This window comes from Argopecten irradians, chromosome 7 (assembly GCF_041381155.1).
Source record: "Argopecten irradians isolate NY chromosome 7, Ai_NY, whole genome shotgun sequence".
NCBI classification, from domain to species: Eukaryota; Metazoa; Mollusca; class Bivalvia; order Pectinida; family Pectinidae; genus Argopecten; species Argopecten irradians.
In genome coordinates, this window is record NC_091140.1 from 9,472,774 (window position 1) to 9,498,587 (window position 25,814).

General features: G+C 36.1%; 1 protein-coding gene across 1 annotated transcript; it reads right to left on the reverse strand.

Annotated features, from left to right (window-relative positions):
- Positions 1–479: 479 nt before the first annotated feature.
- Positions 480–25,479, reverse strand: LOC138326885 (uncharacterized). The gene is made up of 21 exons (XM_069272870.1): positions 25,402–25,479; positions 23,690–23,850; positions 22,647–22,911; positions 20,789–20,879; positions 19,924–20,087; positions 13,643–13,697; positions 11,260–11,348; positions 8,989–9,118; positions 7,899–8,007; positions 7,400–7,467; positions 5,571–5,648; positions 4,092–4,261; positions 3,494–3,712; positions 3,242–3,292; positions 2,906–2,956; positions 2,609–2,659; positions 2,187–2,447; positions 1,891–1,983; positions 1,341–1,433; positions 912–962; positions 480–658 (listed from the first exon to the last, which is right to left on the reverse strand). The coding sequence occupies exons 2-21, from the start codon at positions 23,813–23,815 to the stop codon at positions 480–482; spliced, it is 2,394 nt and encodes a 797-aa protein (XP_069128971.1). The 5' UTR covers positions 23,816–23,850; positions 25,402–25,479.
- Positions 25,480–25,814: the final 335 nt, after the last annotated feature.

Sequence of the window (25,814 nt, forward strand, 5' to 3'; positions counted from 1 at the left end):
TTTAGAGTGTGGAATGTTTTATGATTATGAGATGAAGGCTTACCTTTAGATTGTTGGAATGTTGTATGATAAGGAGTGAAGGCTGAATACACTATTAGAATGTGTACCTTTAGATCATGGAAATGTTTATGATAATGAGTGAAGCGTACCTTTAGATTGTGGAATGTTTATGATAAGGAGTGAAGGCGTACCTTTAGATTGTGGAATGTTTTATGATAAGGAGTGAAGGCGTACCTTTAGATTGTGGAATGTTTATGATAAGGAGTGAAGGCTTACCTTTAGATTCTGGAATGTTTATGATAAGGAGTGAAGGGGGTCGCTTTAGATTCTTAAAGACTGCAGATCATCTTTACGATAGTACTGTTGTGCAAGGCGTACATTTAGATTGTGGAATGTTTTATTAGATATTGATAAGAAGTGAAGGCGTACCCTTTAGATTCTGTGAATTGTGGAATGTAAGTGATAGGCGTAGGCTACCTTTAGATTGTGGAATGTTTATGATAAGGAGTCGAAGGCGTTAGGCTGTAGATTGTTGAACGTTTATGATAATGGAGTGAAGGCGTAGCTTTAGATTCTTGAATGTTTATGATAAGGAGTGAAGGCGTACCTTTAGATTCTGGAATGTTTATGATAAGAAGTGAAGGCGTACCTTTAGATTCTGGAATGTTTATGATAAGGAGTGAAGGCTTACCTTTAGATTCTGGAATGCTTATGATAGGAGTGAATGCGTACCTTCAGATTTGTGAATGTTGATGATAAGGAGTGAAGGCTTGACCTTTAGATTCTAGAATGTTTATGATAAGGGAGTGAAGGCGTACCTTTAGATTTCTGAATGATTTCTTTGATAAGGAGTGAAGGCTTACTTTAGATTCTGGAATTTTGTTTATGATAAGGAGAGAGTGAAGGCGTACCTTTAGATTCTGGAATGTTTATGATAAGGAGTGAAGGCGTACCTTTAGATTCTGGAATGTTTATGATAAGGAGTGAAGGCGTAGCTTTAGATTCTTGAAATGTTTATGATAAGGAGTGAAGGCGTAGCTTTAGATTCTTGAATGTTTTATGATAAGATTGCAAGTGAAGGCTTAGCTTTAGATTCTGGGAATGTTTATGATAAGAAGTGAAGGCGTACCTTTAGATTGTGGAATGTTTATGATAAGGAGTGAAGGCGTACCTTTAGATTCCTGGAATGTTTATGATAAGGAGTGAAGGCGTACCTTTAGATTCTGGAATGTTTATGATATGGAGTGAAGGCGTACCTTTAGATTCTGGAATGTTTATGATAAGAAGTGAAGGCGTACCTTTAGATTCTGGAATGTTTATGATAAGGAGTGAAGGCGTACCTTTAGATTCTGGAATGTTTATGATAAGGAGTGAAGGCGTACCTTTAGATTCTGGAATGTTTATGATAAGGAGTGAAGGCGTACCTTTAGATTCTGGAATGAATGATTATGATAAGAAGTGAAGGCGTACCTTTAGATTCTGGAATGTTTATGATAAGGAGTGAAGGCGTACCTTTAGATTCTGGAATGTTTATGATAAGGAGTGAAGGCGTACCTTTAGATTGTGGAATGTTTATGATAAGGAGTGAAGGCGTACCTTTAGATTCTGGAATGTTTATGATAAGAAGTGAAGGCGTACCTTTAGATTCTGGAATGTTTATGATAAGGAGTGAAGGCGTACCTTTAGATTCTGGAATGTTTATGATAAGGAGTGAAGGCGTACCTTTAGATTCTGGAATGTTTATGATAAGGAGTGAAGGCGTACCTTTAGATTCTGGAATGTTTATGATAAGGAGTGAAGGCGTACCTTTAGATTGTGGAATGTTTATGATAAGGAGTGAAGGCGTACCTTTAGATTCTGGAATGTTTATGATAAGGAGTGAAGGCGTACCTTTAGATTGTGGAATGTTTATGATAAGGAGTGAAGGCGTACCTTTAGATTCTGGAATGTTTATGATAAGGAGTGAAGGCGTAGCTTTAGATTCTGGAATGTTTATGATAAGGAGTGTGAAGGCTTACCTTTAGATTCTGGAATGTTTATGATAAGGAGTGAAGGCGTACCTTTAGATTCTGGAATGTTTATGATAAGGAGTGAAGGCGTACCTTTAGATTCTGGAATGTTTATGATAAGGAGTGAAGGCGTACCTTTAGATTGTGGAATGTTTATGATAAGAAGTGAAGGCTTACCTTTAGATTCTGGAATGTTTATGATAAGGAGTGAAGGCGTACCTTTAGATTCTTGAATGTTTATGATAATGAGTGAAGGCGTAGCTTTAGATTCTTGAATGTTTATGATAAGGAGTGAAGGCGTAGCTTTAGATTCTTGAATGTTTATGATAAGAAGTGAAGGCGTACCTTTAGATTCTTGAATGTTTATGATAAGGAGTGAAGGCGTACCTTTAGATTGTGGAATGTTTATGATAAGGAGTGAAGGCGTACCTTTAGATTCTGGAATGTTTTATGATAAGAAGTGAAGGCGTACCTTTAGATTGTGGAATGTTTATGATAAGGAGTGAAGGCTTACCTTTAGATTCTGGAATGTTTATGATAAGGAGTGAAGGCGTACCTTTAGATTCTGGAATGTTTATGATAAGGAAGTGAAGGCGTACCTTTAGATTCTGGAATGTTTATGATAAGGAGTGAAGGCGTACCTTTAGATTCTGGAATGTTTATGATAAGAAGTGAAGGCTTACCTTTAGATTGTGGAATGTGTTTATGATAAGGAGTGAAGGCTTACCTTTAGATTCTGGAATGTTTATGATAAGGAGTGAAGGCGTACCTTTAGATTCTGGAAATGTTTATGATAAGGAGTGAAGGCGTACCTTTAGATTCTGGAATGTTTATGATAAGGAGTGAAGGCGTACCTTTAGATTGTGGAATGTTTATGATAAGGAGTGAAGGCGTACCTTTAGATTCTGGAATGTTTATGATAAGGAGTGAAGGCGTACCTTTAGATTCTGGAATGTTTATGATAAGAAGTGAAGGCTTACCTTTAGATTCTGGAATGTTTATGATAAGGAGTGAAGGCGTACCTTTAGATTGTGGAATGTTTATGATAAGGAGTGAAGGCGTACCTTTAGATTCTGGAATGTTTATGATAAGGAGTGAAGGCGTACCTTTAGATTGTGGAATGTTTATGATAAGGAGTGAAGGCGTACCTTTAGATTGTGGAATGTTTATGATAAGGAGTGAAGGCGTACCTTTAGATTCTGGAATGTTTATGATAAGGAGTGAAGGCGTACCTTTAGATTCTTGAATGTTTATGATAAGGAGTGAAGGCGTACCTTTAGATTCTGGAATGTTTATGATAAGGAGTGAAGGCTTACCTTTAGATTGTGGAATGTTTATGATAAGGAGTGAAGGCGTACCTTTAGATTGTGGAATGTTTATGATAAGGAGTGAAGGCGTACCTTTAGATTCTGGAATGTTTATGATAAGGAGTGAAGGCGTACCTTTAGATTCTGGAATGTTTATGATAAGGAGTGAAGGCTTACCTTTAGATTCTGGAATGTTTATGATAAGGAGTGAAGGCGTACCTTTAGATTCTGGAATGTTTATGATAAGGAGTGAAGGCTTACCTTTAGATTCTGGAATGTTTATGATAAGGAGTGAAGGCGTACCTTTAGATTCTGGAATGTTTATGATAAGGAGTGAAGGCGTACCTTTAGATTCTTGAATGTTTATGATGAGGAGTGAAGGCGTACCTTTAGATTCTGGAATGTTTATGATAAGGAGTGAAGGGGTACCTTTAGATTCTGGAATGTTTATGATAAGGAGTGAAGGCGTTACCTTTAGATTCTGGAATGTTTATGATAAGGAGTGAAGGCGTACCTTTAGATTGTGGAATGTTTATGATAAGGAGTGAAGGCGTACCTTTAGATTCTGGAATGTTTATGATAAGGAGTGAAGGCGTACCTTTAGATTGTGGAATGTTTATGATAAGGAGTGAAGGCGTACCTTTAGATTGTGGAATGTTTATGAGGAGTATGATAAGGAGTGAAGGCGTACCTTTAGATTCTGGAATGTTTATGATAAGGAGTGAAGGCGTACCTTTAGATTCTGGAATGTTTATGATAAGGAGTGAAGGCTTACCTTTAGATTCTGGAATGTTTATGATAAGGAGTGAAGGCGTACCTTTAGATTCTGGAATGTTTATGATAAGGAGTGAAGGCTTACCTTTAGATTGTGGAATGTTTATGATAAGGAGTGAAGGCGTACCTTTAGATTCTGTGGAATGTTTATGATAAGGAGTGAAGGCGTACCTTTAGATTGTGGAATGTTTATGATAAGGAGTGAAGGCGTACCTTTAGATTGTGGAATGTTTATGATAAGGAGTGAAGGCGTACCTTTAGATTGTGGAATGTTTATGATAAGGAGTGAAGGCGTACCTTTAGATTGTGGAATGTTTATGATAAGCTTACCTTTAGATTGTGGAATGTTTATGATAAGCTTACCTTTAGATTGTGGAATGTTTATGATAAGAAGTGAAGGCGTACCTTTAGATTGTGGAATGTTTATGATAAGGAGTGAAGGCGTACCTTTAGATTGTGGAATGTTTATGATAAGAAGTGAAGGCGTACCTTTAGATTCTGGAATGTTTATGATAAGAAGTGAAGGCGTACCTTTAGATTGTGGAATGTTTATGATAAGGAGTGAAGGCGTACCTTTAGATTGTGGAATGTTTATGATAAGGAGTGAAGGCGTACCTTTTAGATTGAAGGAATGTTTATGATAGGAGTGAAGCGTACCTTTAGATTGTGGAATGTTTATGATAAGGAGGTGAAGGCGTAGTTTTAGATTCTGGAATGTTTATGATAAGGAGTGAAGGCGTACCTTTAGATTCTGGAATGTTTATGATAAGGAGTGAAGGCTTACCTTTAGATTGTGGAATGTTTATGATAAGAAGTGAAGGCGTACCTTTAGATTGTGGAATGTTTATGATAAGGAGTGAAGGCGTACCTTTAGATTGTGGAATGTTTATGATAAGAAGTGAAGGCTGACCTTTAGATTCTGGAATGTTTATGATAATGAGTGAAGGCGTACCTTTAGATTCTGGAATGTTTATGATAAGAAGTGAAGGCGTACCTTTAGATTGTGGAATGTTTATGATAAGCTTACCTTTAGATGATAAGAAGTGAAGGCGTACCTTTAGATTGTTGAATGTTTATGATAAGAAGTGAAGGCTGACCTTTAGATTCTGGAATGGTTATGATAATGAGTGAAGGCGTACCTTTAGATTCTGGAATGTTGATGATAAGAAGTGAAGGCGTACCTTTAGATTGTTGAATGTTGATGATAAGAAGTGAAGGCGTACCTTTAGATTGTTGAATGTTTATGATAAGAAGTGAAGGCTGACCTTTAGATTCTGGAATGGTTATGATAAGGAGTGAAGGCGTACCTTTAGATTGTGGAATGTTTATGATAAGGAGTGAAGGCGTACCTTTAGATTGTGGAATGTTTATGATAAGGAGTGAAGGCGTACCTTTAGATTGTGGAATGTAGCCTTTGATGTGTGATGAAGGAGGAACGTACCTTTAATTTGGAATGATAGCCATTGTGAGTGATTAAAACCAGATCATGAAGAGACTCGAGCCGATGTATAGGGCCAACAGAAAAAGACGCATGTGTTTAGAATAAACGTCTGCAAACCTGCTCAAAAGGAAAAACAACTTATTCAGGCAACACTTATATACAATTATCTAGTATTATCTATATATACAATTATCTAGTATTATCTATATATACAATTATCTAGTATTATCTATACAATTATCTAGTATTATCTATATATACAATTATTTATTATAATAGATATATACAATTATCTAGTAGTATCTATATATACAATTATCTAGTATTATCTATATATTACATTATTATCTAGTATTATCTATATATACAATTATCTAGTAGTATATTATATATACAATTATCTAGTATTATCTATATATACTATTATAAGTATTATCGATATATATAATTATCTAGTATTATCTATATATACAATTATCTAGTAGTATCTATATATACAATTATCTAGTATTATCTATATATATATATTATCTAGTATTATCGATATATATAATTATCTAGTATTATCTATATATACAATTATTTATTATATATAAATATATACAATTATCTAGTATTATCTATATATACTATTATCTAGTATTATCTCTATATACAATTATTTATTATAATAGATATATACAATTATCTAGTATTATCTATATATACAATTATCTAGTATTATCTATATATACAATGATCTAGTATTATTGATATGATTGGCCTTTGCGTGACTATCTAGTCCCAGGTTGACAAAACAACTACAGTATGTTTATTAAGTATTTATAGTATGACAATGACAGAGGCTCCTGCAGCTAATAAAACATCTTACTGTCCGACAATGACACAGGCTCCTGCAGCTTATAAAATATCTTACCGTCCAACAATGACACAGGCTCCTGCAGCTTATAAAATATCTTACCGTCCGACAATGACACAGGCTCCTGCAGCTTATAAAAAATATCTTACCGTCCGAAAATGACACAGGCTCCTGCAACTAATAGAATACCTTACCGTCAAACAATGACACAGGCTCCTGCAACTAATAAAATATCTTACCGTCCGACAATGACACAGGCTCCTGCAGCTAATAAAATATCTTACCGTCCGACAATGACACAGGCTCCTGCAACTTATAAAATATCTTACCGTCCGACAATGACACAGGCTCCTGCAACTAATAAAACATCTTACTGTCCGACAATGACACAGGCTCCTGCAGCTTATAAAATATCTTACCGTCCGACAATGACACAGGCTCCTGCAGCTTATAAAATATCTTACCGTCCGACAATGACACAGGCTCCTGCAGCTAATAAAACATCTTACTGTCCGACAATGACACAGGCTCCTGCAGCTTATAAAATATCTTACCGTCCGACAATGACACAGGCTCCTGCAGCTTATAAAATATCTTACCGTCCGACAATGACACAGGCTCCTGCAGCTTATAAAATATCTTACCGTCTGAAAATGACACAGGCTCCTGCAACTAATAGAATACCTTACCGTCAAACAATGACACAGGCTCCTGCAACTAATAAAATATCTTACCGTCCGACAATGACACAGGCTCCTGCAGCTAACAAAACATACTTACCGTCTGACAATGACACAGGCTACTGCAGCTAATAAAACATCCTTACAATCCGAAAATGACACAGGCTCCTGCAGTTAATAAAACATCTTACTGTACGACAATGACACAGGTTCCTTCAGTTAATAAAATATCCTTACCGTCCGACAATGACACAGGCTCCTGCAGCTAGTAAAATATCCTTACCGTCCGACAATGACACAGGCTCCTGCAGCTAGTAAAATATCCTTACCGTCCAACAATGACACAGGCTCCTGCAGCAGCTACAGTGGAGTAGAACCCTATCCAACCTGCTTCATTCTAGAACAATATTATATAATGATTACAAAAAATTACTACAAACATTGTAACAAAGTCCCAGGAGATCACGAATGACAAATACATGTATATGTGCAATGTTAACATTTGTGATAAAATGTATATGATAAGTTTTCTCCTGAAAAAGTGTAAAGAGGACAGCTAGAGGAAGGTGCTCTGAGAATCTAACAAAAACAGCAGTCTTAATCTGGAATGAGGGCCCATAAAGTGAGTGTAACATATAATCGATTAATGAACTGTTTTTAAATTGTCTGTCTTTCTACTGCAAGTTTCTATACGGTTTAGGTGAACAAAAGTCGATAAAATGACATAAATCCATTGTTACTAATATGTAATATTTTGCTTCATGATCATGAAACAGAACGTCAATGAACAGTCCCTTTGATTGATGAATTATATATAATAAGTCTTACCTCTGATATCCCGTGTGGTTTCAGATTGACATCGAGCACACTCTGCCAGGCACCGAATATACCCAAGGATAGGCCATAGGTCAAACAGACCGTCCAAAACTTAGTGTTCCTGAAAATAACGATCAAACACAATATCTAAAACTTAGTATTCCTGAAAATAACAATCAAACACAATATCTAAAACTTAGTGTTCCTGAAAATAACAATCAAACACAATATTTAAAACTTAGTGTTCCTAAAAATAACAATCAAACACAATATCTAAAACTTAGTGTTCCTGAAAATAACAATCAAACACAATATCTAAAACTTAGTGTTCCTAAAAATAACAATCAAACACAATATCTAAAACTTAGTGTTCCTGAAAATAACAATCAAACACAATATCTAAAACTTAGTGTTCCTGAAAATAAAATTAAACACAATATCTAAATGAAAATAAATATCAAACACAATATCTAAAACTTAGTGTTCCTAAAAATAACAATCAAACACAATATCTAAAACTTAGTGTTCCTGAAAATAACAATCAAACACAATATCTAATTAATATAAAACTTAGTGTTCCTGAAAATAACAATCAAACACAATATCTAAAACTTAGTGTTCCTGAAAATAAAATTAAACACAATATCTAAAACTTAGTGTTCCTAAAAATAACGATCAAACACAATACCTAAAACTTAGTGTTCCTAAAAATAACAATCAAACACAATATCTAAAACTTAGTGTTCCTGAAAATAATGATCAACCACAATATCTAAAACTTAATGTTCCTGAAAATAACAATCAAACACAATATCTAAAACTTAGTGCTCCTGAAAATAACGATCAAACACAATATCTAAAACTTAGTGTTCCTAAAAATAACAATCAAACACAATATATAAAACTTAGTGTTCTTAAATTAAAATACTGATCAAACACAATACACTGCGTCCAAAATTTAGCATTGTTATGAAAAGTATCATCTTACTGAATGGATCTAAAATACCTCAAACTAGCATTAATATTTATATTTGTATACGGAAGCCCACCCATTTTTGGTTTAAATCAAGAACATGGCTTTCGTAAATTATTTGCATCTTACTTGCATAATTTGATGAACCCCGTTTTAAACTTCATCCTGGCGATAGATGCTGTGGTACTCGGTGGTATCTTGGGTTTAGCAGGGAAATACACCAGTACCAATAAAAACATAAATGCCACAACTCCAAACTCTAAAAACAAAACAAATACACCAGTATAAATAAATCAAAGTACTGAAAGTACTGTGACTTAAGCCTAAAAAAGATATAAATCATGAATTCTGATTTGCATTGATTCCTAAAAGATAAATGTCAATGCAAAATAGCATGTTCATCAACTGTTATCAAATTGCAATGGTAAAAAAAATGTTTATACACCTTTTTAAAGTTAATTTTCTATTTCCTTGTACTCCATACAAAGAATATGCATTATGCGATACAATAATGTAATTGAAAGACATTGCAATTCCTTAGATAAATGAATTTTATATTGGTGAAAATCATATCATACACATCATGTAAATTCCCAGTTGGACAACTTTGAATTCCAGATAAAGATGTGGTTTTATTAATGCAAGCACTCCATTATAAGATGACAATTTATTTCATTACTCTTAAACACATACATTAGTAGCAAATCACAAAATAGGGTCAATACAGAAGATCACTGGACCGTGAGTCAATGATTTATAAATATTTCATTCTTTCTTTCTTTTGAGAAAATGGTAACAAAATGGCATTTGTCACTCTAAGATTTTGTTGAAATTGATTGGAAGGCTTTTTTGTATCATTAGCAATCTCCATTAACTAGAGTGCATCATGAAATTTGCCTCCCTCCTGTTGGCATTTATATTAACTCAGATTAACAGAGATTATATATGTATGTTGGATGAGGGAGTCACCAGTGTATAGAGATTGTGTGGACAGCAGTTAGCTGGACAGTAAGGTACTAGCCCAGCTGTGTATTAGGTGCCATTATACACATGTAGGCACAGAGGGAGTGAGGGGGGAGGGGAGAGGGGAGAGGGGGGAGATGTAGTACACAGTATAGGTCAACGGCATTTAAATTAGCGTGTCATTGGCAACGGCATTTAAATTACCGAGTTGAAAGGTTACTGAAAGTAGTACCTATGACTCAAACCGTTCAAAAACATAAATGCCACCACTCTAAACTCTAAAAACAAAACAAATACACCGGTACCAATAAAAACATTAACGCCACCACTCCAAACTCTAAAAACAAAACAAATACACCGGTACCAATAAAAACATTAACGTCAATACTCCAAACTCTAAAAACAAAACAAATACACCAGTACCAATAAAAACATTAACGCCAATACTCCAAACTCTAAAAACAAAACAAATACACCAGTACCAATAAAAACATTCACTCCAATACTCCAAACTCTTAAAACAAAACAAATACACCGGTACCAATAAAAACATTAACGCCAATACTCCAAACTCTTAAAACAAAACAAATACACCAGTACCAATAAAAACATTAACGCCAATACTCCAAACTCTTAAAACAAAACAAATACACCGGTACCAATAAAAACATTAATGCCATTACTCCAAACTCTTAAAACAAAACAAATACACCGGTACCAATAAAAACATTAACGCCAATACTCCAAACTCTTAAAACAAAACAAATACACCCGTACCAATAAAAACACTAACGCCATTACTCCAAACTCTTAAAACAAAACAAATACACCGGTACCAATAAAAACATTAACGCCAATACTCCAAACTCTTAAAACAAAACAAATACACCCGTAACAATAAAAACATTAACGCCAATACTACAAACTCTTAAAACAAAACAGATACACCAGTACCAAAACATAAATGCCACCGTTCCCTAGCCACCATCGTCTGAGTTGACATGTGCAGAATTACTTTCTATATAACTTCCTATGAACACATGTGTCGCGGTTACATATATGCCTATTATTTATATGTGCATGAAAAATTTGTTGTGACTGCAGTTGATGAATCTATATTTTTGATACATTTCAGTATTATCGTTATAATTTTGCAACTACCTTCAACGATTTTGACATCTTTCTTGCTCACATTTTTTTATGACATGGAACTAATACATCTCTATACCAAGTAAAGAGATCGTCAGTAGACTTGAGAACTTGCTTAATTCGAACACTCAGATAACTCAAAGTTTTATCTTGGTCCCTTCAACTTTGTATTAACCAAGTTCCACTGTAGATCACTTACATGTATATGTAGTGTGTAGGTATTATGGAGAATGGACAAATAGATCACTACGTGAATCTGTTCAGGTTTGCAAAATGAAATCAACATACCAACATAAAGCAGTTTCATGATTTCCTTCCTTTCCTGGTGAATTCTGTTTGTTATGTCTGAGTGATTTGATCCTAAAATATCTGAAAATCTGAGGAAACAAGGTCATTTTAGAAATATTTACGTATATTTACAAAAATATTTAGTAATTTATACTGCACTAGCTACTTCTTAAAATCATAGCATTAATGACATATATATAAAATAACAATATCATATATAGACCTTTTAAAACCTAACATGCTATATATCCAGTGTAATTTTTGTTATTGTATATGTTACTAGGTGTAATATAACCTGGGTAATTTAGGAAAAAAGCAATATAAGCAATACTACGGTAATCTATTGCAACGTGAAATCAATGACATGAGGATCCAAGGATGATAGGACAAAATCGCTGTCTTCGCTAGGATCGCAACGTGAAATCAATGACATGAGGATCCAAGGATGATAGGACAAAATCGCTGTCTTCGCTGGGATCGCAACCTGAAATCAATGACATGAAGATCCAAGGATGATAGGACAAAATCGCTGCCTTCGCTGGGATCGCAACGTGAAATCAATGACATGAGGATCCAAAGATGATAAGACAAAATCGCTGTCTTCGCTGGGATTGCAACGTGAAATCAATGACGTGAGAATCCAAGGATGATAGGACAAAATCACTGTCTTCGCTAGGATCGCAATGTGAAATCAATGACATGAGGATCCAAGGATGATAAGACCAAGTCGCTGTCTTCGCTGGGATCGCAACATGAAATCAATGACATGAGGATCCAAGGATGATAGGACAAAATCGCTGTCTTTGCTGGGATCGCAACGTGAAATCAATGATATGTGGATTCAAGGATGATAGGACAAAACCGCTGTCTTCGCTGGGATCGCAACGTGAAATCAATGACATGAGGATCCAAGGATGATAGGACAAAATCGCTGTCTTCGCTGGGATCGCAACGTGAAATCAATGACATGAGGATCCAAGGATGATAGGACAAAATCGCTGTCTTCGCTGGGATCGCAACGTGAAATCAATGACATGAGGATCCAAGGATGATAGGACAAAATCGCTGTCTTCGCTGGGATCGCAACGTGAAATCAATGACATGAGGATCCAAGGATGATAGGACAAAATCACTGTCTTCCCTATGATCCCAACGTGAAATCAATGACATGAGGATCCAAGGATGATAGGACCAAATCGCTGTCTTCGCTGGGATCGCAATGTGAAATCAATGACATGAGGATCCAAGGATGATAGGACAAAATCGCTGTCTTCGCTGGGATCGCAACGTGAAATCAATGACATGAGGATCCAAGGATGATAGGACAAAATCGCTGTCTTCGCTGGGATCGCAACGTGAAATCAATGACATGAGGATCCAAGGATGATAGGACAAAATCGCTGTCTTCGCTGGGATCGCAACGTGAAATCAATGACATGAGGATCCAAGGATGATAGGACAAAATCGCTGTCTTCGCTGGGATCGCAACGTGAAATCAATGACATGAGGATCCAAGGATGATAGGACAAAATCACTGTCTTCGCTAGGATTGCAACGTGAAATCAATGACATGAGGATCCAAGGATGATAGGACAAAATCGCTGTCTTCGCTAGGATCGCAACGTGAAATCAATGACATGAGGATCCAAGGATGATAGGACCAAATCGCTGTCTTCGCTGGGATCGCAACGTGAAATCAATGACATGAGGATCCAAGGATGATAGGACCAAATCGCTGTCTTCGCTAGGATCGCAACGTGAAATCAATGACATGAGGATCCAAGGATGATAGGACAAAATCACTGTCTTCCCTATGATCGCAACGTGAAATCAATGACATGAGGATCCAAGGATGATAGGACCAAATCGCTGTCTTCGCTGGGATCGCAACGTGAAATCAATGACATGAGGATCCAAGGATGATAGGACAAAATCACTGTCTTCGCTAGGATCGCAACGTGAAATCAATGACATGAGGATCCAAGGATGATAGGACAAAATCACTGTCTTCGCTAGGATTGCAACGTGAAATCAATGACATGAGGATCCAAGGATGATAGGACCAAATCGCTGTCTTCGCTGGGATCGCAACGTGAAATCAATGACATGAGGATCCAAGGATGATAAGACCAAATCGCTGTCTTCGCTGGGATCGCAATGTGAAATCAATGACATGAGGATCCAAGGATGATAGGACCAAATCGCTGTCTTTGCTGGGATCGCAAAGTGAAATCAATGACATGAGGGTCCAAGGATGATAGGACCAAATCGCTGTCTTCGCTAGGATTTAACAACACATTTTAACATTAAAATTCTTCAAAATGTAGCTAAGAGTTATATTGTTGTATTGTAAGTTGACTGTTATGTCTGTGTCAAGACTTACCCTGCACTATTCTCTGTAGAATTGGTCGGCGGTTTATCTGTGACAAAAAACGGACCTGAAACAAACACAAGAGAGCTTGGGCTATAAGTGATATCCAACAATCAGTACAACATTTACAGTCAAGTAGATACTACATCAAGCTCAACTTATAAATTTTTTACCTGTTATCAAATCATTGTCTACGTGTACCTACAGTAGAGATAGATTCTACCCGACATCCACTGACCACACTAGAAAATTACTTACCTATTGTACCTACAGTAGAGATAGATTCTAACCGACATCCACTGACCACACTAGATAATTACTTACCTATCGTACCTACAGTAGAGATAGATTCTACCCAACATCCACTGACCACACTAGATAATTACTTACCTATTGTACCTACAGTAGAGATAGATTCTACCCAACATCCACTGACCACACTAGATAATTACTTACCTATCGTACCTACAGTAGAGATAGATTCTACCCGATAACCACTGACCATACTAGATAATTACTTACCTATTGTACCTACAGTAGAGACAGATTCTACCCGACATCTACTGACCACACTAGATAATTACTTACCTATTGTACCTACAGTAGAGATAGATTCTACCCAACGTCCACTGACCACACTAGATAATTACTTACCTAATGTACCTACAGTAGAGATAAATTCTACCCAACATCCATTGACCACACTAGATAATTACTTACCTATTGTACCTACAGTAGAGATAGATTCTACCCAATATCCACTGATCACACTAGATAATTACTTACCTATTGTACCTACAGTAGAGATAGATTCTACCCAATATCCACTGATCACACTAGATAATTACATACCTATTGTACCTACAGTAGAGATAGATTCTACCCGACGTCCACTGACCACACTAGATAATTACTTACCTATTGTACCTACAGTAGAGATAGATTCTACCCGACATCCACTGACCACACTAGATAATTACTTACCTATTGTACCTACAGTAGAGATAGATTCTACCCGACGTCCACTGACCACACTAGATAATTACTTACCTATTGTACCTACAGTAGAGATAGATTCTACCCGATATCCACTGATCACACTAGATAATTACTTACCTATTGTACCTACAGTAGAGATAGATTCTACCCAATATCCACTGATCACACTAGATAATTACATACCTATTGTACCTACAGTAGAGATAGATTCTACCCGACGTCCACTGACCACACTAGATAATTACGTACCTATTGTACCTACAGTAGAGATAGATTCTACCCGACATCCACTGACCACACTAGATAATTACTACCTATTGTACTACATAGAGATAATTCTACCCGACATCCACTGACCACACCTATTGTACTTACAGTAGAGATAGATTCTACCCGACATCCACTGACCACACTAGATAATTACTTACCTATTGTACCTACAGTAGAGATAGATTCTACCCGAAATCCACTGACCACACTAGATAATTACTTACCTATTGTACCTACAGTAGAGATAGATTCTACCCGACATCCACTGACCACACTAGATAATTACTTACCTATTGTACCTACAGTAGAGATAGATTCTACCCGACATCCACTGACCACACTAGATAATTACTTACCTATTGTACCTACAGTAGAGATAGATTCTACTCGATATCCACTGATCACACTAGATAATTACTTACCTATTGTACCTACAGTAGAAATAGATTCTAACCGACATCCACTGACCACACTAAATAATTACTTACTTATTGTACCTACAGTAGAGATAGATTCTACCTACCTATTGTACTAAGTAGAATAGATTTCACTGACAACTAGATAATTACTTACCTATTGTACCTACAGTAGAGATAGATTCTAATCCACTGACACACTAATAATTACTTACTATTGTACCTCGATAGAAATAGATTCTACCCAACATCCACTGACCACACTAGATAATTACTTACCTATTGTACCTACAGTAGAGATAGATTCTAACCGACATCTACTGACCACACTAGATAATTACTTACCTATTGTACCTACAGTAGAGATAGATTCTACCCGACATCCACTGACCAGACTAGATAATTACTTACCTATTGTACCTACAGTTGAGATAGATTCTACCCAACATCCATTGACCAGACTAGATAATTACTTACCTATTGTACCTACAGTAGAGATAGATTCTACCCGACATCTACTGATCACACTAGATAATTACTTACCTATTGTACCTACAGTAGAAATAGATTCTACCCGACGTCCACTGACCAGACTAGATAATTACTTACCTATTGTACCTACAGTAGAGATAGATTCTACCCGACGTCCACTGACCACACTAGATAATTACGTACCTATTGTACCTACAGTAGAGATAGATTCTACCCGACATCTACTGACCACACTAGATAATTACTTACCTATTGTACCTACAGTAGAGATAGATTCTACCCGACGTCCACTGACCACACTAGATAATTACGTACCTATTGTACCTACAGTAGAGATAGATTCTACCCAACATCCATTGACCAGACTAGATAATTACTTACCTATTGTACCTACAGTAGAGATAGATTCTACCCGACATCTACTGATCCACACTAGATAATTACTTACCTATTGTACCTACAGTAGAAATAGATTCTACCCGACATCCACTGACCACACTAGATAATTATGTACCTATTGTACCTACAGTAGAGATAGATTCTACCCAACATCCATTGACCAGACTAGATAATTACTTACCTATTGTACCTACAGTAGAGATAGATTCTACCGAACATCAAACTGACCACACTAGATAATTATGTACCTATTGTACCTACAGTAGAAATAGATTCTACCCGACATCCATTGACCAGACTAGATAATTACTTACCTATTGTACCTACAGTAGAGATAGATTCTACCGAACATCAAACTGACCACACTAGATAATTATGTACCTATTGTACCTACAGTAGAGATAGATTCTACCCGCCATCCACTGACCACACTAGATAATTACGTACCTATTGTACCTACAGTAGAGATAGATTCTACCCGACGTCCACTGATCACACTAGATAATTACTTACCTATTGTACCTACAGTAGATATAGATTCTACCCGACGTCCACTGACCACACTAGATAATTACTTACCTATTGTACCTACAGTAGAAATAGATTCTACCCGACATCCACTGACCACACTAGATAATTACTTACCTATTGTACCTACAGTAGAGATAGATTCTATCCGACGTCCACTGACCACACTAGATAATTACTTACCTATTGTACCTACAGTAGAGATAGATTCTACCCGACATCCACTGACCACACTAGATAATTACTTACCTATTGTACCTACAGTAGAGATAGATTCTACCCAGTATCCACTGACCACACTAGATAATTACTTACCTATTGTACCTACAGTAGAGATAGATTCTACCCAACATCCACTGACCACACTAGATAATTACTTACCTATTGTACCTACAGTAGAGATAGATTCTACCCAACATCCACTGACCACACTAGATAATTATGTACCTATTGTACCTACAGTAGAGATAGATTCTACCCGACGTCCACTGACCACACTAGATAATTATGTACCTATTGTACCTACAGTAGAGATAGATTCTACCCAACATCCACTGACCACACTAGATAATTATGTACCTATTGTACCTACAGTAGAGATAGATTCTACCCGACATCCACTGACCACACTAGATAATTACTTACCTATTGTACCTACAGTAGAGATAGATTCTACCAGATATCCACTGATCACACTAGATAATTACGTACCTATTGTACCTACAGTAGAGATAGATTCTACCCAACATCTACTGACCACACTAGATAATTATGTACCTATTGTACCTACAGTAGAGTTAGATTCTACCCAACATCAAATTGACCAGACTAGATAATTACTTACCTATTGTACCTACAGTAGAGATAGATTCTACCCGACATCTACTGACCACACTAGATAATTACTTACCTATTGTACCTACAGTAGAGATAGATTCTACCCGACATCCACTGACCACACTAGATAATTACGTACCTATTGTACCTACAGTAGAGATAGATTCTACCCGACATCCACTGACCACACTAGATAATTACTTACCTATTGTACCTACAGTAGAGATAGATTCTACCCGACATCCACTGATCACACTAGATAATTACTTACCTATTGTACCTACAGTAGAAATAGATTCTACCCGACATCCACTGACCACACTAGATAATTACTTACCTATTGTACCTACAGTAGAGATAGATTCTACCCGACGTCCACTGACCACACTAGATAATTACTTACCTATTTTACCTACAGTAGAGATAGATTCTACCCGACATCCACTGACCACACTAGATAATTACTTACCTATTGTACCTACAGTAGAGATAGATTCTACCCGACGTCCACTGACCACACTAGATAATTACTTACCTATTGTACCTACAGTTGAGATAGATTCTACCCGACATCCACTGACCACACTAGATAATTACTTACCTATTGTACCTACAGTAGAAATAGATTCTACCCGACATCCACTGATCACACTAGATAATTACTTACCTATTGTACCTACAGTAGAGATAGATTCTACCCGACATCCACTGACCACACTAGATAATTACTTACCTATTGTACCTACAGTAGAGATAGATTCTACCCGACATCCACTGACCACACTAGATAATTACTTACCTATTGTACCTACAGTAGAGATAGATTCTACCCAACATCCACTGACCACACTAGATAATTATGTACCTATTGTACCTACAGTAGAGATAGATTCTACCCAACATCCACTGACCACACTAGATAATTATGTACCTATTGTACCTACAGTAGAGATAGATTCTACCCGACATCCACTGACCACACTAGATAATTATCTACCCGACGTCCACTGACCACACTAGATAATTATGTACCTATTGTACCTACAGTAGAGATAGATTCTACCCAACATCCACTGACCACACTAGATAATTATGTACCTATTGTACCTACAGTAGAGATAGATTCTACCCGACATCCACTGACCACACTAGATAATTACTTACCTATTGTACCTACAGTAGAGATAGATTCTACCAGATATCCACTGATCACACTAGATAATTACGTACCTATTGTACCTACAGTAGAGATAGATTCTACCCAACATCTACTGACCACACTAGATAATTATGTACCTATTGTACCTACAGTAGAGTTAGATTCTACCCAACATCCATTGACCAGACTAGATAATTACTTACCTATTGTACCTACAGTAGAGATAGATTCTACCCGACATCTACTGACCACACTAGATAATTATGTACCTATTGTACCTACAGTAGAGATAGATTCTACCCGACATCCACTGACCACACTAGATAATTACGTACCTATTGTACCTACAGTAGAGATAGATTCTACCCGACGTCCACTGATCACACTAGATAATTACTTACCTATTGTACCTACAGTAGATATAGATTCTACCCGACGTCCACTGACCACACTAGATAATTACTTACCTATTGTACCTACAGTAGAAATAGATTCTACCCGACATCCACTGACCACACTAGATAATTACTTACCTATTGTACCTACAGTAGAGATAGATTCTACCCAACATCCACTGACCACACTAGATAATTACTTACCTATTGTACCTACAGTAGAGATAGATTCTACCCGACATCCACTGACCACACTAGATAATTACTTACCTATTGTACCTACAGTAGAGATAGATTCTACCCGACATCCACTGACCACACTAGATAATTACTTACCTATTTTACCTACAGTTGAGATAGATTCTACCCGACATCCACTGACCACACTAGATAATTATGTACCTATTGTCCCTACAGTAGAAATAGATTCTACCCGACATCCACTAATCACACTAGATAATTACTTACCTATTGTACCTACAGTAGAGATAGATTCTACCCACGGTCCACTGACCACACTAGATAATTACTTACCTATTGTACCTACAGTAGAGATAGATTCTACCCGACATCCACTGACCACACTAGATAATTACTTACCTATTGTACCTACAGTAGAGATAGATTCTACCCGACGTCCACTGACCACACTAGATAATTACGTACCTATTGTCCCTACAGTAGTGATAGATTCTACCCGATATCCACTGATCACACTAGATAATTACTTACTTATTGTACCTACAGTAGATATAGATTCTACCTGACATCCACTGACCACACTAGATAATTACTTACCTATCAGAAAAGATGCTGCTAACAATCCATAGTTAAATATTAAGGTAATAGATGTGGCAGTCGTCCTCTCGTGAGGCGGAAACCAGGTGGAGGATAGGACGGGTGGCAGTCCCATCGCTATAGGACCTCCTACACCGATGAAAAACTGTCCTATATTGATGGTCCTATCAAACAATCATATTGAATAGTGTTTCATTAATCAAATGGACATCAAAAAAGTGTTAGAATTCTAAGAGCCATGGTGAAGGATAAATATCACAGAGTTGATCAGATATATGTTATATTGGCTATAATCATGGTAACAGAATACAATGAGAGACATACATTATGTGTGTAACATTATCTTTTTTAGCAGTGATAAGTGAATAATACATATTTTTTATTTAGTTTTAATTTGACACCATAAAAATGTTCCAAGCAAAGGACTGCCTCTTAATGATGCTCCACAGCCGACGGAGCATAAATGGTGTTTAGTCGTGTATATACATGTATATGTCTAGTTAACACAAAAATACATATAAAAAAAATTATTTGCTTTTGGTGCATGCACAATCAGTACTTCATTCCATATAGGACATAGTGCCATAGAATGTTTTCAGGATACAATTAATTATTTTTGATATTTTTATCTTGAAGTAAAATTAGAAGCTCAAACTTTTGATGGTAATAATGGTGTAAAGTTAGTTACTTTGTTACTGAAGAAAAATACTAATTTGTCTGCTCCTGTTTTTGATAGAGAATAAATACCATTTGTCAGCATTTTTAAATCATAAACAATGATCAGCATAATATATATATTCCTGATTTAAAGAAAACATGAAGCAGTATCCAGGAACGGTAGCCAGATGTTGATAGAACTCTGTACCATTTCACATATGGTGGTTCACTGGTGATACAGCGGATACCATTTCCAGCCGTTACTACAAATCCTGTTAGGATCACAGCCATACGCAGACCTGCAAAGAATTCAAACTGAACAAGTTATCATCTCAAAGAAACAATTAAACCTGCAATTTCATTCAGTTTAACAAATTACATTTGTTTTTGTATTTGATGACAGTTGTCGTTACTTATCAATTAACAAATAAATAAAACCTAGCTAAGAAACAATCTAACTTATATTTACAAAGAAGTTAATGAGCATTAAATTTTAATAAGATTGCTTAAAAAAAACAAGAATATTTTGATAATAACAGTAAAAAAAATGATTTTGTAGTGTACTTGGATATTTAGTATCTTGACATTTATTTGTATGTTTACTTGTAAATACATGAATCTATTTATATGAGTGCCTGATAGACACTTTAACATCAACTTCTCTAGACATCAAGTAGTCCCTAAATGCATATTGCTTTCCACTAACTAGATTTCATCTTTGAAAGTTCCGTTTAAAGGGCCATATACATGTATGACATATATACAGGTATGACATATATACAGGTATGACATATATACAGGTATGACATATATACAGGTATGGACATATATTATATAATTATTTGAGTTGCAAAAGCAAAAACCTTATCTACATGATTGTATGTCCCACTTGTAAAGAATTCTACATAGGACAAACAGGAAATGCACTGAGTGAGAGAGTCCGAGTTCATAAGCAGCAAATACGCTCACCAGAAACTCGGAAAATCCCACTCAGTGCACACCTCGACACATGTGGTAAAGGTTATTTTACTATATTCCCATTCTACATGATGGGAGACGCTGGGATTACAAACAGACTCTGCAAAGAAAATATGTTTGTAAAATTACTGAAACCATTGTTGAATGGTCATTAATATGTTCATTATTGATTAGTTATAATAATTTAATAATATAGTGATACCTGTACCTATATTTACTGACAATACCGTTACCTCCCCTGCGAGTATTGTCTGTTATGACGTCATCATTTACTATGACGTCATCTTGTATCTAAGCTAAAGTAAATAAACAATCGCCTGAAGATGGCCTGAAAGGCCTGAAAACTTTAGCGAAAAGGAATGCCGTGTTGATATATTTTTTTCTTAATATATTTATATATATATGTATGACATATATACAGGTATGACATATACACAGGTATGACATATATACAGGTATGACATATATACAGGTATGACATATATACAGGTATGACATATGTATACAGGTATGACATATATACAGGTATAATATATATACAGGTATGACATTATATATGTATGACATATATACAGGTAAGACATATACACAGGTATGACATATTCACAGGTTGGATATATATATAGGTATGACATATATACAGGTATGACATATATATATGTATGACATATATACAGGTATGACATATATACAGGTATGACATACAGGTATATACAGGTATGACATATACACAGGTATGACATATGTATACAGGTATGACATATATACAGGTATGATATATATATACAGGTATGACATTATATATGTATGACATATATATAGGTATGACATATACACAGGTATGACATATTCACAGGTATGATATATATATAGGTATGACATATATACAGGTATGACATATAAACAGGTATGACATATATATATATGTATGACATATATACAGGTATGACATACAGGTATATACAGGTATGACATATATACAGCTATGACATATACACAGGTATGACATATACACAGGTATGACATATATACAGGTATGACTTATATACAGGTATAACATATACATTTTACCTTCATTTGTTCATTACCTTTCACATCTACAATCCAGGCAAATATAACAGATGTTAACAAGAAAGAAATCATTCCCCAGGCTGACAGTAGAGCTATGTCAGCATCGTCCCATCCAAAAGCTTCTTCACTCGATGCAGCAATCGGTCCCCAGGTATTCCAAGTACATCCCTGTAAACCAGCTAAAATGGAGAAGACCAACAGTACATACCACCTCCGTTTGTACACCTGAGTCTGAGTAGGTGGCACACGAGGGGTGGTGTCAGGGGCAGCTCCTACATACGCCTGCAAGACAGAAATAATTCAGACAGAAATAAATTTTTTTGAAAAAAAGTTTATTAAATAATTTAATGACATATCCTATCAATAGCTCAGGATGTTGAACAGCTGAGAAAGCAATTGGTAAGCTGATTAATAGAATCTTGCATGTGTTTGTCAAATGGGTTGTCATATCATTATTTTTATTATATTTTTATCCCATACTTATCCCAAATTTATTGCGCCATGATCCCAGTAACATCCCTATGCATCAAAATTATTGAAATCAACGATCAACAATGTATGTTGCAGATATTTAGGGGTTTTTATCACCATTCATTAGGTGTGTAACAATACACTGTATATTGGAATATCAATATATTGGGAATAATTTGCATACCTCTCAACTCTATCAAACCATGGAAAATTCAACAAGTCCATAACAATCACCTAAAGTATGCCAAGCTAGCTAGCTATTGATACTTTCAATAGTCAGATAATGTTCTTGTAACTTAGACTAAAATAACATATTACTGATCATTATAGTGGGATTGAGTTGCTACTGATGTTAGCAGGTAAAGGTAAGTAACTCTAAACCAACACTGTACAAGATGTATGACATGCATATGGCCGCCAATTCAAATGGAACATAATAGAATTCAGAATCCAACACTATCGCTAACACTATTGCAATGGTAGTCAGCAATAGTTAAACATATCAGAATAGTTTTTTCCTCGATAGCAATATATATTGCAATGGTTAAAATTGTAGGCAATAAGTCACCCCTACCATCCTTATACTTACATCATGATCTGTTGAGATAAATGGGGAGTTTTCATGTTGATCTTGAATACCAGTATTAGTAGTGCCATCAGGGAATGTTCCATATGTATCAGAGGCATTTAACAGCTGTGTCCTTTGTGACTCCATTCTGTCGGGGGACCAGGCTCAATTCTCATCACAAACTGTAACATCGATCAGTATGTATTAACACACTCTAACGGCCAGACTAATTTTTAATAGAAACACAACAGACTAAGTTTTTAAATGTTCAAGTCTAGAAAACCAAGGCCAATTTTGTCAAAGAGTTCATTTCATATAACTTTTTAAGGCCTAGCGGTCATGTGACTATTGCACAATACAATAGAATTTTTCAGTGTGCTGGATAAAATATGCTTGTACATGTACATTAGATTATGTACATAAGAGAAAACGGTCTGAAATTGCTCACTTTTATTAAACTAACATTAAATTATGACATTGTATAATGAGAACATTTCAATTTTTTTTTTAAGTTTCAAATTTGATTTACCCCTATGACCTTTGAATGAAGGTCAAGGCCATTAATTTGAACAAACTTGTCTCTGGACCTCATAGTTAATATATATTGACATGAAGTTGTTTAAAGATTTTAGCCTAATTTATCTCTGAAACCTTGAATGGGGGTCAAGTCAATTCGTTTGAACAACCTTGCATTTTGTAGCCCTTCATCCCAGCATGCTTTTATTGCTATAGGCTAAATATTAGGTGTCTACCAGTGCTCCAGATAATTTTACTCCCAATTTGAAGGAGAGGGGTATGTATAATTATGTAGGGGAATTGGACTGGGTCGATCATCGGTGTCCAGGTAGCTCTAGAGCACTCAGCAAGTGTTCAGAGGGTCCAGGGTTCAAATCCAGGTCTGACTGATACATTTTCTCGTCTTCTGTCACAGAATTGGCACCTGCTAAATAACCCACTGTGGTGGTGTTTGGAAGGGTCTCATATGTCTTTGAGGGCGAAGACTTCGAGAAAGGAAGGAGGGGTGTAGCGAGATTGGACTGGGTCGATCATCGGTAAACATGCAAGTAGCTTTATTGTATATATATAATTTAGTGAGTAGAGCATTTGGCTAGTGTTTGGAGGGTTCCGGGTTCAAATCCCGGTCTGGCTGCTACATTTTCTCCTCTCCTGTTACAGGTACAACTCTGACTTCTATGCGAACACAAAACTTAACGGAGATATTTCAATAAAAGTTATGTGGATAAAATGATCAATGATAAACTAGCAATAATTGAATTGTTAATCTGACACCAGGGCACAGTTGATGCAGACTCTTAAAAATGAATGGAATTCATTTCAATTCACAAAATTTCTTCTGATTTTATTTTCTGGATGTAAGTGCTGGGTTGAGTAAAACAAATATTTGTAGGGGTCATTTTATACAAGTTCAGATAATTGTAAGGGTAATTGACAGATGTTCAATGGGTGTTTTATCCTTATTCTCATCGTAACTGGAGCATTGCTCTTGCTCTCCGCCTCTTAGTTATTGCCAACATTTTATTTTGGCAGTCAGTGATCATGACCTGAGTGACATCCATCCATGCCAGTAATTAAGCTAGCGCTAGGTCGTAAAAATTGTATCACAGTTCACGGGAATGTCTTTGTTGCTATTGCTTACACGTATGAGTAAGTTTCTACCTGAACCACATTTATTACAGCTTTAAGCTTGTCATTTGACAGCGAGATGCACTTACACTGTTACAAGTTCGTACACTACTGTCAGCTGACTGTTCAACCGCGGCCTGTTGTTGTCTGCATTGTTTACTTCCGGATTCGGCTGAATCTAAAAGAAGCTTAACTCTCGCCTTGTTTACAAGAACCTATGTGATCACGATTTAAAAATAAGCCCATTTATTCATGTTATCTGAATCTCTGATATTTGCAATACTATTTTGATGTACATCATGTTTTAACTTCTAATTAAGCAATCTTTCTCTTACATTGTACATGTACCAAAGGTACCGTTTTGCGATAAAACATGTTTTAATGACATTTGCTTTTGTACCGGTATATTGCATGAATTCGATGGCGTATACGTACAGTAGCTGTGTGTATTGTGTGTTACATCCGTTTGATATGTCACTTTGGTGGATATGTACGCGTTAGT

Bases quoted from the DNA above. Each gene is read 5' to 3' on its own strand.
- LOC138326885 (XM_069272870.1), bottom strand. From the start codon at position 23,815: ATGGAGTCACAAAGGACACAGCTGTTAAATGCCTCTGATACATATGGA. The intron at 2,660-2,905 runs GTACGCCTTCAC...TAAACATTCCAG, and splicing joins AAACATTCCAGAATCTAAAG to AATCTAAAGGTACGCCTTCA. The intron at 1,984-2,186 runs GTAAGCCTTCAC...TAAACATTCCAG, and splicing joins AAACATTCCAGAATCTAAAG to AATCTAAAGCTACGCCTTCA.